The 15616-nt window shown below is 44.6% G+C and overlaps 1 protein-coding gene across 1 annotated transcript in view; it reads left to right on the top strand.

The window, feature by feature from the left end:
* Positions 1-3320: 3320 nt before the first annotated feature.
* Positions 3321-15616, top strand: part of LOC142559668 (uncharacterized) — a 41651-nt gene continuing 29355 nt past the window's right edge. The window contains exons 1-3 of the mRNA XM_075671237.1: positions 3321-3534; positions 12433-12646; positions 13330-13486. Of these exons, the coding sequence (XP_075527352.1) occupies positions 3339-3534; positions 12433-12646; positions 13330-13486 (567 nt within the window). The 5' untranslated portion in view covers positions 3321-3338. The remainder of the gene's footprint in view (positions 3535-12432; positions 12647-13329; positions 13487-15616) is intronic.

The raw sequence follows: 15616 nt of genomic DNA, 5'->3' as shown, positions 1-15616 counted from the left end.
GTATAGACGTTTGGCGCGTTTCGATTGGGCCTCCTCGACAGGCTAAACCACAGCGACAAGTAGCGATCGTGTGTGTTCGCGCAGTCTTCTTTACTTAGAAAAAGCTGAGAGTTCATTGAAATTTATGACAATGAAGGCGAATAAAGTATTTTAAATAAAGTGGCAAGTACGTATGAATCCACAAACACGAAGATCAGACAAATCCACGCAGTACCCATCATTCCCAGGAATGTTAGGCGATGGCCGCGCCAGAATTGCCTCGAATAATTGTTCAAGAAACTCTATGGAAGCTGTAGAAGGCTGCGCTACAAATGTACGGGGTATGTGCCGCTCTTCGATGAACCTCTCGCCAACATGGATCACTGAGTCTGTGGCACTGAGTGTGCGGCAAGGTGGGGAACAATTCCCGTCCTTTGCAGGCACCGCTGCAACACGCTTGTCGTCTCGGAGGCCAAGCGCGGACTTATCGGCAGTGCCGCTAGATAGACCAGCGAGACTAGAATAAAGCGCGAGAAAGGTATACGACGCGTTTCATGTCGTTCGCACGCACCGGCGTGCTATTCATTTGTGAGGCAACGCGTTGGTTTCGAGGCGGCGGCGCTAGATGGCCCGTAGTGTTCTTTGGGAAGCACGAAATAGGAGTCCCGCGGCAATACGCGCATTATACATAGCTCGTTTCGACCATTCGGCAAGTTGTCTGGCTATATTGCTTCAATGCTAATGCATTACTGTAGAGAGCCAACGTGAATTCTGAGAGAATTCTTAAAAGTGTCATTACTGAGCTAATTAGTTATGTTTATTAATAGAACATTTTGATTATTGGCTTGAGGGCACATGTGATATTTCAAAAGATACAGAACATGCTCGGAACCACCTCATGAAGTTGTTCTTTCCATGCCATCAGAGGGATGATAGAGCAAATAAGAGGTAAGCGTGAACTGTCAAAATACCATTTAATAAACCACGCAGCGCTTCTTTCGGGTCAAGAAAAGATATTGTTTAAGGGAAAATTGTGTCTGAGAGGTCCACATACCTTTAGTGAAATGGAAATCACCCACTCAGGAGAGGGGACTGGCAACACTGGGCGCTAAAATGGCGCCATACAGACGGCGCAACGGCTCTTTACGCCATGCACAAAGGCCCCAAGATGTAAAAACCGAGCCATTACAAAGCCTTGAATTCACTGCTGCAGCCGATGCCGGTCAAGCGGCGTGGACTGCTCTGCCATCCCGCGACATCATGCGAACGTGGCGTTCTCTGGTACTGGCAGTTCGTGCGAGTTTGCGAGCCCACAAATCTAGCGCAACACTACACGATCACGAAACTGCATAAACGCGAAAGCGTGAGCGGTGCAGAATCGACCAAAAACGAAAGCGTTTGGCCACCCGCCTCTTTGTCAAGGGTCAATGAGTTCTTTTTTCGAAGAACCGAATAGAAGTAACCAAGTAGTACTTTATTCCATCTTGCAATGCAATGAAACGATCGTTCTATTACAAATTATCGGTTACTAGTGACAGAATTAAAATAAGCAGTGCCTACGCCATCGGGATAGTACTTGAATGTCCCGTGGGAGTCAAGTGGTATCCTCCGTTTACATCAATTCCTTGATTACAGAAACTCTGTTCGCGATTATAGCTATACGCTTTAGACCATTTCGAGCACTACAGCCACACTTTAGATTAATATTTACTTGCCTTTAGTGTTCCCTTACTCTTAATATATTTTTAGTTTCAGGACTGTGAAAAGAACTTGCGGATCACGAAAATAAGAGTAGCAAATGCAATCTTGCGTGTCTGAATAGTAGAGCCCCAAATAATATCTCAACAGAACAAAGCCCATGTGCTTATAGAAAAAAAACGATCAACCACGGCTTGCAGTAGACACTAGCGCATTAGAGGATTTATTGTGAAGATGGAAGCCCGCCACAGTTCAAAACGATGATAAGTAGGCGATCAATGAGTATGGAAGCACACTCGTCGTATTTTTTTTTTCTTTTTGATGGGAGAGCAGTTACTTTTCTTCAAAACACGATTGCTAGGGGTGCCATCGAGACGCGCAAGAGCTCATTTACGTCCCTCCCCACATTTCCTCCGCACCTTTCCTTAAAGCGGCTATAAAAAAGCACTTAAAGGGCGATGTCGTCGAAACAGGTTGATTGCGTGTTTCTGTGCTCGCTATGCAACTTTTCAAGTTCGACTTATGCTCTAAAAGACGATACATAAGAGTTTCCATCAATTGACGTAATTACATTGCTAAGTAACGACACATCTAAAAGCAGTCTAACTCAAGACGAATACAAAAAAAAAAGATATACCACTGGACTCGTTCGTCTGAGGTGTACCAGTCTTCTTTTGTTCGGTTGAAGTTACGGGAAATACTTGACATGCATCTGGCAGGACATGCCCATTAAGTCCAAAATCCCAAACATTCCTACGTTAGTAATGAAGCCTTCATTGCGGTTAGGCGGCCTCATATCAATTGTGAAAGCTTCCGTCTTGAGGCGTACTTAATAGAGCCTTCCTTGGCGCTCCCATACCATAAGGCAACCCCGACGCTACCTCGATGCTTCCTTTCCATGATTTTTTTTCACTAAAGGACCTTCTCGGAAATGCCTTTCATCGCCGCATTCTGAAACAGGGGTTTCTTGTCAATGTTTGCCCACGTGATGCTCGTTCACGCACGCGCAATCACTTTCCGGTGGCTGGTTGGCACGCCCCCAAGGAAGGTAAGATTTCAGAATTCGGCCCGTAGTATTTTACAACACGTTCACTAATCGTTCTGTAGCAAAGAAAAACAACAGAATTGGCAACCCGGACTGCAGTCCTAGCTTAGTTCTTTAAGCTTGTATTTCGCAGAAACGAGGTAATGGGTCGCATCCTTGCATGACGTCGCAGATTACGGGAACTTCTCACTTTCGAGATTTCTTTATTTATAGAAATCTTAGACGACGCTTTTATGGCTTCGTTCTTGTGTGGACAAATACCAAAGTAATTACTTAAATATTTGTGCGACTTATTACCCAAATATATATTCATCCTTGCATGAGATACTTATGCTCAGTTAGAGGGGTTTTTACACTGACTGATCGTAGTCATCAGCAAGGTATCATCATTTCGGCCTTTTAGTGCATGATTATATCGGTATCATAACTTCGAGTGCCCCCACACGGATTTACGGAAAAGATAGCGAGCTGTGCCTCTTTCATGCGTTATTCAGGGGTCTACGAGAACAACAACGCAGCAACCATCGACGCTGGCAAGATTAGGACGTTTTCAAGAATGCAGCCAAAGGTCTTCGCCACCGACACTGCGATGGTGGTTCCCGCTCTGCCACCCCGGATGTCACACAGCAGCAGCAGCGCCCCCGCCACCCCTGCGACTGAAACGGAAGGAGACCTGGTGACAAAAACGACCAGAAATGCGCCAACACCTGCGTCAGCCAGGACGCAAAAACCCACATCCACGATGCCCGCGACATCGGCCCCATCCGTGACATTAGAGACGTCTACGACATACGTGACATCGACGGCTGCTGGTAAGCTCCGCGATACGACAACACGCCGAAGCTAATCATATCAGTTGCCTAGTTTAATTTGTCATCATCATCATCAGCAGCCTAGTTACGCCCACTGCAGGGCAAAGGCCTCTCCCATACTTCTCCAACTACCCCGGTCATGTACTAATTGTGGCGATGTTGTCCCTGCAAACGTCTTAATGTCATCCGCCCACCTAACTTTCTGCCGCCCCCTGCTACGCATCCCTTCCCTTGGAATCCAGTCCGTAACCCTTAGTGACCATCGGTTATCTTCCCTCCTCATTACATGTCCGGCCCATGCCCATTTCTTTTTCTTGATTTCAACTAAGATGTCGTTTACCCGCCTTTGTTGCCTCACCCAATCTGCTCTTTTCTTATCCCTTAACGTCACACCCATCATTCTTCTTTCCATAGCTCGTTGCGTCGTCCTGAATTGCAGCAGAACCCTTTTCGTAAGCCTCCAGGTTTCTGCCCCATATGTGAGTACTGGTAACACACAGCTGTTATACACTTTCCGTTTGAGGGATAGTGGCAACCTGCTGTTCATGATTTGAGAATGCCTGCCAAACGCACCCCAGCCCATTCTTATTCTTCTGGTTATTTCAGTGTCATGATCCGGATCCGTGGTCACTACCTGCTCTAAGTAGATGTATTCCCTTACCACTTCCAGTGCTTCGCTACCTATCGTAAACTGCTGTTCTCTTCCGAGCCTGTTAAACAATACTTTAGTTTTCTGCAGATTAATTTTCAGACCCACCCTTCTGCTTTGCCTCTCCAGGTCAGTGAGCATGCATTGCAATTGGTCTCCTGAGTTACTAAGCAAGGCAATATCATCAGCGAATCGCAAGTTGTTAAGGTATTCTCCATCAACTTTTATCCCCAATTCTTCCCACTCCAGGCCTCTGAATAGCTCCTGTAAACATGCTGTGAATAGCATTGGAGATATCGTATCTCCCTGTCTGACGCCTTTCTTTATAGGGATTTTGTTGCTTTCTTTGTGGAGGACTACGGTGGCTGTGGAGCCGCTATAGATATCTTCCAGTATCTTTACATATGGCTCATCTACACCCTGATTCCGTAATGCCTCCATGACTGCTGAGGTTTCGACTGAATCAAACGCTTTCTCGTAATCAATGAAAGCTATATATAAGGGTTGGTTATATTCTGCACATTTCTCTATCACTTGATTGATAGTGTGAATATGGTCTATTGTTGAGTAGCCTTTACGGAATACTGCCTGGTCCTTTGGTTGACAGAAGTCTAAGGTGTTCCTGATTCTATTTGCGATTACCTTAGTAAATACTTTGTAGGCAACGGACAGTAAGCTGATCGGTCTATAATTTTTCAAGCCTTTGGCGTCCCCTTTCTTAAGGATTAGGATTAAGTTAGCGTTCTTTCAAGATTCCGGTACGCTCGAGGTTATGAGGCATTGCGTATACAGGGTGGCCAGTTTCTCTAGAACAGTCTGACCACCATCCTTCAACAAATCTGCTGTTACCTGATCTTCCCCAGCTGCCTTCCCCCTTTGCATAGCTCCTAAGGCTTTGTTTACTTCTTCTGGCGTTACCTGTGGGATTTCGAATTCCTCTAGGCTATTCTCTCTTCCACTATCGTCGTGGGTGCCACTGGTACTGTATAAATCTCTATAGAACTCCTCAGCCACTTGAACTATCTCATCCATATTAGTAACGATATTGCCCGCTTTGTCTCTTAACACACACATCTGATTCTTGCCTATTCCTAGTTTCTTCTTCACTGTTTTTAGGCTTCCTCCGTTCCTGAGAGCCTGTTCAATTCTATCCATATTATAGTTCCTGATGTCCGCTGTCTTACGCTTCTTGATTAACTTAGAAAGTTCTGCCAGTTCTATTCTAGCTGTAGGGTTAGAGACTTTCATACAGTGGCGTTTCTTGATCAGATCTTTCGTCTCCCGCGATAGCTTACTGGTTTCCTGTCTAACGGCGTTACCACCGACTTCTATTGCGCACTCCTTAATGATGCCCATGAGATAGTCGTTCATTGCTTCAACACTAAGGTCTTCTTCCTGAGTTAAAGCCGAATACCTGTTCTGTAGCTTGATCCGGAATTCCTCTAGTTTCCCTCTTACCGCTAACTCATTGATTGGCTTCTTGTGTACCAGTTTCTTCCGTTCCCTCCTCAAGTCTAGGCTAATTCGAGTTCTTACCATCCTATGGTCACTGCAGCGTACCTTGCCGAGCACGTCTACATCTTGTATGATGCCAGGGTTCGCGCAGAGTATGAAGTCGATTTCATTTCTAGTCTCACCATTCGGGCTCCTCCACGTCCACTTTCGACTAACCCGCTTGCGGAAAAAGGTGTTCATTATCCGCATATTATTCTGTTCTGCAAACTCTACTAATAATTCTCCTCTGCTATTCCTAGACCCTATGCCATATTCCCCCACTGACTTGTCTCCAGCCCGCTTCTTGCCCACCCTGGCATTGAAGTCGCCCATCAGTATAGTGTATTTTGTTTTGACTTTACCCATCGCCGATTCCAAGTCTTCATAAAAGCTTTCGACTTCCTGGTCATCATGACTGCATGTAGGCGCATAGACTTGTACCACCTTCAATTTGTACCTCTTATTAAGTTTCACAACAAGACCTGCCACCCTCTCGTTAATGCTATAGAATTCCTGTATGTTACCAGCTATTTCCTTATTAATCAGGAATCCGACTCCTAGTTCTCGTCTCTCCGCTAAGCCCCGGTAGCACAGTACATGCCCGCTTTTTAGCACTGTATATGCTTCTTTTGTCCTCCTAACCTCACTGAGCCCTATTATATCCCATTTACTACCCTCTAATTCCTCCAATAACACTGCTAGACTCGCTTCACTAGATAGCGTTCTAACGTTAAACGTTGCCAGGTTCAGATTCTGTAATGCATAGCAAATGTACGTAGGTGGAGGCATAGTCTTTGATTCGTTCTGAAGGACTATGTTTAGGATTCAGTTTGCACATGTGGCACCAAGCAGCTCTTCTCCTTGCAAGGCCTGCCAGTTTGACTTCCAGATGTCCCACTCCCCTCATAGCATTCCCTTAAACACAAGGTCATCAGAGTGACTAACCGAATTCTAGCAGGTTACTCTTCAAAAAAGGCCCATCCTTCTCAATAACTGAAACAAGAGTAGTATTTAGAGCCTGCTGAACACACCCTCACTTCAGAAACAGTTGTCAGTACTCATATATATATATATATATATATATATATATATATATATATATATATATATATATATAGATAAATAGCCGTTCGTTGTTATACTCACTGCCTCGGTTGTACACGTGCTAAAGCAACTGAATTACCGTTACCAAAAACGAAGCAGGGACTATTGGCTTGAAAAGTGTCGCTTCCATTCTCATATGAAGTAGATGCAACTGCAAAAGCATCACAAGGTAATATAAAGAAAATAAAAAAAGAAAACTGCATCTTGCGGTTAAGCTTCTTCAGGCTTTATTTTGGTATGCGTAACGCTTGCAAAACACTGAATCCAGTCATAACGGCTGATTGACTTCGCAGAAAAATGCATTACATCCACGAACGAACGATAAATGAAAACACAACACTCATAAATAACAAGGGGAAAGGTGCTACATGACATGTACTGTAGCCGCAACTTCAAGAGTATCCATAGCCCTGCTTTGAGGGAGCACATGTCGTGATGGTGAGCACGTATGTATTTGCGCAGAGAATGAAAGCTTTCAACCCGAATTACGATTGCTTACTGGGCACATATACCGGGTGTTCAAAATTAAGCTTTCTGGTATTCTTGAAGTTAGGCATTGGGAGCCACGCAACATCCACCTGTGCAGATATGTTATTTGGCTACAGGGACACAAAGTGGCATGGTATCTGTAGCTGTTAGCAGCCCAATTAACAAAAATTGAACGATTACCTTTTTCTTGAGTGCAGTAAATATGTATGACTATTGGTATGTTTGTATTGAAAAGTTAGACGCCGTAGCGTTTCTGCACAGAATCAGTTGGAAGAATTCTTATAGCGTGTCTTTGCTACGTGACATCCTACTGCAATCTTTAATTGTCGTTCACATGATTACGCATGCAAGATTGTGAGGATGGGCGCAAAGCTCATCCCTGCTGTGACGCGACTGTTGCGTGCGGTGTTTAGTCTGACAACAGGGCGGAGGCATAGGTAAATGTAATAACTGTTCCCTTTCTCTTCTCGGCTGGCGAAATCAAAATATGACAGCGCGGTGTGCCGTGCGGTTGCAGCTCTTGCTTTGAAGAAAACTTAGAATACTTGGAAATCAGCAGTAACATTATTTGCGTTGCCCAGTGAAGGACCATGCCCGCACCATTACGCACGCGCAAGGCCCTCCTGCTTCTCCGCTCGCGCCATTATTTCGACACGGCAGCTGTCACCATCGATACAGACTGCGTGGTCGCATGTTACGACAGCGGTTCCGGCTACTTCGATTTTTATTTCGCCAGCCGAGATGGAAAGGAGGACAGTTATCATATTTGCCAATGCCTCCGCCCCGTTGTCAGACTAAACACCACACGCAACAGCAGCGTCACATCAGGAAGGGGCTTTGCGCCGATCCTCACCTTCTTGCATGCGTAACCATGCAAACGACATTTAAATATTGGAGTCGGATATCTGGGAGCAAAGAAATGCTAAAATTCTTCCAACTGATACAGTGTAGAAACACGAGTGCCTCTAACTTTTAATACAAACATACCCATTTACTGCACTGAACCAAAAGTAAATTGTTTAATTTTAGTCAATTGGACTGCTGAGAGCGATAATTATCACCTGACTTTGGGTCCCCTTCCCCACTTATTTGCACACGTATTCGCGTGCGTCCCGCTGCCTAACTTTAGGAAAACCATAAAGCTTAATTTTAAACACCCTGTATTTTTCCCACAACGACGCACGTAACTGCAATCCAGTTTATCTAAATTTTGCCTAAACCTATGACAGTTACATCATAATAGGCCATGGCCGGACAAGGTCGCACACTTTACAAACTTCCGCCGTAGCGTCGAACTTACCTAGCAAAAAACACTAAAAGAGTCTTTCTGGCTCATAACAGTGGCACTTCCTAGCTTTACTAGCTGCTCGCTAGACCAGAGATGGTAAGAAGGTAGTAAATACAGAGGAAACGCATGCAGTTACGAACTATTTACAAACGGCATAATTAAGAGATTAGGGGCACTGGCGTTCTCATATCCTTGATACAAAATTCGAAGACCGGCTGCGCCGGTTTAATTGGTATCTTTGACGGCGTATCTCAGTAAAAGACTAGATAGATTATGGGGTTTTACATGCGAAAACCACTTTCTAATTATTAGGCACACCGTAGTGAAGGACTCCAGAAATTTCGACCACCTGCGGTTCTTTAACGTGCACCTGTTTTCGCATTTGGCCCACATCGAAATGCGGACGCCGTAGCCGGGATTCAATCCCGCGACCTCGTGCTCAGCAGCCTAACACCATAGCCACTGAGCAACCACGGCGGGTAATTCAGGAGAAGAAGTTGCAAGCTTTTGAACGTTGTCCGATGGATGGCAAAGCGGTGCTCGACGGAGGCCCTCACATCGTGGACACAGCGAATGAACGTAGCTCTCCTGTAGCACTCCTCTGTAGAACAAGAACAATGACTAACCGAATATCTGTGTCTCTCCAACGTGCACACCTTGGTACTTCGCAGTTTACACCAAAAGAGATTCCCTACCTCGTGTTGAGGAGAAAACTATACCGCGAAACCGACACCAATTGCACCTACCCCAGTCAGGACGAATGCCTTAGCGATAATGTTGTTCAACAAATTACTTCAGGCCTTCTTGGTGTGACATGTTTGATATGGCATCGTACCACGAATAATTCTTTTCAGATGGATTCAGGAAAGGACACAAACAAGTGCTAACTTAAACATAATGTTTATTGGAAGCCAGATCACCATTTTATATTTTTCATGCAACTACTCTGGTAAGCGCAAACAAAGATGAATTCAGGTACGATAATTCGTTGCTTTTTAAGGATAGTGAAGGCAGGCTAACACCATCTTGGCCTAGCTTCTCAATTCTTGCACTTTCAATTATTAGTCTGGTTATTTTTTATTGTGGCACATGATAACAGTTTTAGAATTGAGGCGAGCAATCACGCGAGCTGCATTGGCTGCTATCCAATCACACTACCTTTCTTTACATTGCTGCAGCAGTCTCTGAGCCCATCATTTAGACATCGCCCGGTTGGCCCGACGTAGTATCTACCACACGGTAGTGGTATCTGGTATAGGACGCCTTCCTTGCAGGATACCAACCCTGTTCTGTGCTTCTTGCCACGGCCTACCTTTTCTTCAGCTACTGGTCTGCGGGTCTTGCATATTTTCCAAAGCTTCTTCAGGGCCGTGAAAACGAGACTGAAGTTTGCCCGATAACCCATCCTTTTTAATGTTGTGGGCTATTTTGTGCAAGTATGGCAAAGTGGCAAATCTTATTCGGCCATCGAAGGCAGCTGCAGTGTTTTTGTAGGCCTTACAGCTACAGGGCCATTTCCTGAGAAGTGCTTAGGCAACGAATACCAGAATGTGGCCGGGATAAGTTGCATCCGTGAGGCGATGCTGGTTCCTACTAGAAGGGAAGATGACTTTTTCAGAGCATTATCTAGGCAGTGTCTGACGATGCTCGTGTTAACCAATTTCGAGTCATAGGAGCTAAATGGCAACAATGGTTTCTCTCCTCTAGCTTCATAAGACCACTTCGGGCGATTTACATAAAAATAAAAACGTATACCTAGGAACCTCATTGATACATCGTCAGGCGGAACTCCACGCGTGAGTTCCAACAGGTGCAAACGTTCTCCAGCCAATGTTAATACGTTAGAGGCTTCGTACTTGAAGAAATCTTTGTCACATAGCACTCGTGTGTGTACCTTTCTGTGTCCGTGTGGAAAAAAGTATTCATCAAAGTATCGTTTACTTGCCTGCCCAAGACAACATGGTGCAGAAATGATTTTCTTTGTGTACGAGCGCGTGCGTATTCCGTGCCTGCAACAAATTACTGCGTGTCTGTTTGCACTTGTGCTGGTGAAAATGCGCGAAGATTTTCATATCAAGGAGGGGGGCGACGAATCTCCATAGGCTACTCCTCAGGACTAGGTTTAAGCCTCGTGTTTTCACATACAAACTGAGTTAAGCGATGGGGAGTAATGAGATAAGCACACGCAAGTGATAAAGTACTTTATTCAAAAAGCACTAGCTTTACACCAGTCTATTTTGCTATGTGCGGCACGTTAAAGTTGCCACTAAGCACGATGTTAGCGTTAGTGGTGAATGGAAACTAGAAACTAGAAATATCGTTTTGGACCTGTGGAACAAGAAAGATTTAAGAAATGTTAAAAAATTGTTTATTAAGTATTCGACCACTGCGCAACTGGTCACACCATACATATTCAGAGCATACCGGCGATGACTACCAACATATTGGAGTTCTGGCGAGACCTAAGTAGCATTACATACTTTGTGACGTTCATTAACGCCAGACTGCCGGAATTTGGTATCCTGAAGTTCGTCGGTGACCCATAAGTCAGCACAAAAATATCATATGGCTTGAGAAAAGACGTAAAAAATGAAAATTCTTACCTTATATATTAGCAAAATGGTAGTTTAGAGTTGAAGAAGCAAGCTCATTCAAACAAGTGCACACTGTGTATAGGCGAGAGCACATGCTTTGGTGATGTCGGTGATTCGGTGATGTCCGTCTTCCAGACTCGATGGCGCTTTTTTCTATCCACTTCACCTACCTTTAACATGCGGCGCATTTCCTCGGAACTTGAATGGCTTGTCAACCTTGCGACCGTATTTTGACAAGTTCCAAATTCGAGAGGCGAACAGTGACACTAAGATCCACACGAATTGCAACACGTTTAACCTTTAGTTTTGCCCCGCAAGATAGAACTTGTCTGTTATATATAAAATTGTTGACAATAATTAATAATTACAGGATGAGTACTGCCTCTGCGATGTCTTCCCGGCCTATATGCTCACGATTGATGCGTGTTCATTTGATGTACACTGGAAGTTCGTCCTGGAGGAACGCTTAAGTCTTGTCTTCTGTTTCCCTCCAGCTCTGGTTTTGCGATCACATCAGGAAACAATAATGGCCAAGTTGTTTTGACATGATCAGTTGTTGAGATCTTCTAGACGCCATTTAACTGCAGCTACTTCGCCCAAGGCCAGAAATAAAAATTTTCGCTTTCCATTGCTGTGAGTGCGAGGTCACGTGGTTTTGCCACGAGTGACCGAGAACACTTGAGCGACCTTTAGCGTCCGACGTGCAGTGCTCTGTGCGGCGTAGCGTTGGCGTGCTATCTAGACAGGTAAACGGCAGAATTCTTTCAAATCTTCTTGGGTGTGGACAAGCTTTGGCCGCATTTTTCTAGAACGTTCCAACATAGAGATAAAAAATTGAGCGGTTTTACATGGCAAGACGATGATCTAGTTACGCTAAACGCCGTAGTGGAGGAAAGCGCAGTAACTTTGACCACCTCGGGTTCTTTACCGTGTATCCAATGCGTGGTGCTGGAGTCTTTTTGCATTGCGTTGCCATTGTAGCACAGCCGCCTCAGCCGGGATTAAACCCATCACCTTGAGCTCGGAAGCGCAGCCTCCGAGGCACTGGGTTACCACATCGGTTACGAACATTCCATTTACTGCAGCGAACATCAGCGCCGTGATGCTTAATAACAGAAAGCAAGAAATGCCGATGCATCCCACCCACACTCGCGATGACCGCAATCCCGGCTTTTGGATTTTTTACCTAGTCATCTCCGATAATTTCTGCATGAGTTCTTTTTCATTAGCACTATAACGTAGAAGCATTGAGCTCAAATTCATCGAATGATTCCTCTCAGTGGCAGCGACGGGCCTGCTGTTGTGCACGGTGGGCAACGAAATATCCACGTACATCCAGTTGCCTGACGAGAAATTGTGCCGCTACGTGTTTTACGAGTCCGTGGGGGAAGACGGGACCACAGGCATCATAGGTGACTTGGGTCCCGCGAGGAAATTCGTCGATCTGGCAAAAACCCACTCGAGCACGAAATTCGGCATCTCGTTCTACCCAAGGTGAGAACTGCTCAGATGAAGCGTCAGTAGGAGCAATCATCGCACTTCACGTAGCATATTCTAGATACGATATTACCCAGGACGCCAAAAGATTGTCTAGAGGGTCCAGCCCTTAAACGGGAACACTGTGTACCAAGCGCCCAAGAGATCGGCTACACTGTTATAAAATGGGTTGACCCCACTACTTATGAGCGTTAGAGAAATGGTGATTTAAAAGTGCTCCAGACCAAGAAAATTGTGAATAAGATTAATTCGCCATAATACTTCCAATGCGACGTTTCTCTAATACGTAAATTCTATATCAGGCTATTATAAAATGTACACTTTTCTCGTAAAGCAGCGGCAGTCGTCGATAACTCGGAAAATAGCGGCTCATCACGAGAACGTCACTGAGGGGGCGGAACAATTGAATCTGTTCAACGGTGTTAAAAAATACCTACTTGCAATTTTAACTTGTATTATCTCTTTAAGCACGCCGCATTCTAAACACAATTTTCCGTAATATTATGAATATTCTAATAGTGTACTCCATCTACTACGGTGCACTGAAATCTTCGTCTTAGTGATATTTCATAGTTGAGCCGCCATATACAAAAACCACTGAACGCGTGCTCAGCTAGAAAGACGATGATAATAGAACATGCATTCAACCGTATTTTTCGACGTTCGATCTTTTGCTGCAGAAGTGACGGCGAGTTCATGAACTCTTTCATGGATGCCGACTTCCAGAAGGCACTGGACGCTCTGTGGCAGAACAGGATCACGCACTTCGGCGCTCTCAGCATATACGGAGACCTTGTTGAGTTTGACGTCTTACGGAGAGTGCTGCAAGCACTGAAGGTAGTAGCCGTAGCTGTGTCGGCGAGCGCCTGCATCATGTATCCAACGTTTTACAACAATATCGCGGTGGCGTAGGTACTAGGTCTGAGCCACGTGATGGCCCGCAGTACCATAATGCGCGAGAATATTGACAAGATCGTAAAGTTCGCCTGACTGCGATAGTCGACTACATGGCTATCCTCGTCAGTTTGTTTCAACCTCTGCGGAGTACTAGCTTGAGCCCAAGAGCATTGAACCCAAGCCGTGAGCACTGACCAGGAGTCCAGCGCAAGAGACCTGTATCGCAGTCACTATGCGACAAGATTGTGGAGCTGTCCTGGTGGCGTGATGACGAAACACAATACCTGCAAGTTGCAGCAGGCGTCGTTGCAAAGAAAGTTTCTTTCACAAGCTTCCGCACAAAATATTCACATAATTGAAAGTCACATAAACATTGCATATGAGCCCGAAACCGAGAATATTCAAATCGCGCTGCATTTCTGGTCATATTTGCTTGAAGCTCCTTCACGCATTTAACAGAAGCTAGATATGGGGCCCTTACTCGTAAAGTACCGTTCCCACAGTAACTTCTGCGTCTTTTTTTGCTGTAGTATGGGCCTGTATATCTAAGTACACTGGATTTCAAGTGCAAGACCTGAACAAAGAAGCGATATTTCATTGAAAGAGTGCCGGTTCTTGCTAGGAATGGAAACCTTTAAGCCTGCAGCTTCCATAAGTTGGGCGCCAAACCACACTTTCTGGCGCACTTCTCCAAAAGAGTTTACATGATGTTAGAGCGCTGAAGTTCGGGCATAAATTTACGCTTAGTTCATATTATTTCTCGGCTATCATCTTCCTTTGACGCCTGCCGCACATCAGATTTCGCTGAGAACACTTTAACTAAAGCCTACACAGAGCGAATTCCACTGAGTGTTTGGTATCTTTCGCAATTATAGGTCACTATAAGTACTCAATTCAAAGCCGTGCGTGCTTTACACACCGTTTTCGTATTGTAATACACCTCTCCTGAATAGGACCACCGGCCTTCAGCTGTCATTTACACCATACGCCACCAGTTGCCCACGGACGCTATTAAAGTAAGGCTGCGAACATCTAGTGAATACAGGCTTACTACATCAAATAATATGCATGATGTGGTGCCAGCCACTAGTGGTTCATGGGCATCACGAGACCATTCGGGTGAAACTTGTGCTGACAGCGCCAATGCAAGAACATTTGCGAGCATTTAGCAACCGTTGCAATGCAGGCGCGAATGCACTGTACAGTTAATCAATATTTCTCGTGGGTGTTCTCATTGGCTAATGAAACTGAAAATTAAGAAGTGAGAAAGCATGCGCATTTTTTCGACCGGCTAACTGAGCAAACCTTACTGATTACACTCTAACACGTCCGTAACTACCGGGACTTTCAAATATCTCGGGATCAATGTAGCACAAAGTATATTGTCAACTTTCCATCTTTATTACATTATCGACCACACTATACACACGCTAAGGCTTTAGCGTCGAAACTTCACACCCGCGGCTTCTGCCCTAAAGCTTCCAACTGTACAAGATCTTGATCCGACCCAACTTGAGTATATCAGCCTAAATTGAAATTGGGGCCACGTAACACTAACAAACCTTTTGAGAGTAAGCTTTAGCTCAGGTGCTCCTCTATAAATAAATGTAAAAGGACAATTCGTTTTTCTCGTCAATCACTGCACCAAATTTGACGAGGTTTGTTGCATTTGAAAAAAAAACTTAAAATCTAGTGACTGTTGATTTCTAATTTTTGACTTATGTCCTCAATTTTTATTTAAAAAAATTGGCAAAAATCGCAAATGTTCAGAAAACAAAACTATCAAGGTTACAACTCTAACTCAGCAATGAAAAATGATATCACACTCTTGTCAGTTGTATCGAATAGTACACCTGAAGCAGACAAAATTGATATGTTACATATGAATCGCAAAAATGTGTAATATCGAAATACAGCTTTTGCAGAACATTTGTAAACAACGTAACAGATTCCCGTAAAATGTAAGATGACATACCGAATTTGTCCACTTTCAATAATCTAGTGCATGCCGTTTACGAATCAGCGATTTCTGTTTTTGATGCAGTGCTATTAACTTCTAAACTTCGTGCC

This window comes from Dermacentor variabilis, chromosome 10 (genome assembly GCF_050947875.1).
Source record: "Dermacentor variabilis isolate Ectoservices chromosome 10, ASM5094787v1, whole genome shotgun sequence".
NCBI classification, from domain to species: Eukaryota; Metazoa; Arthropoda; class Arachnida; order Ixodida; family Ixodidae; genus Dermacentor; species Dermacentor variabilis.
This window is presented reverse-complemented; position numbering and strand designations above follow the sequence as displayed.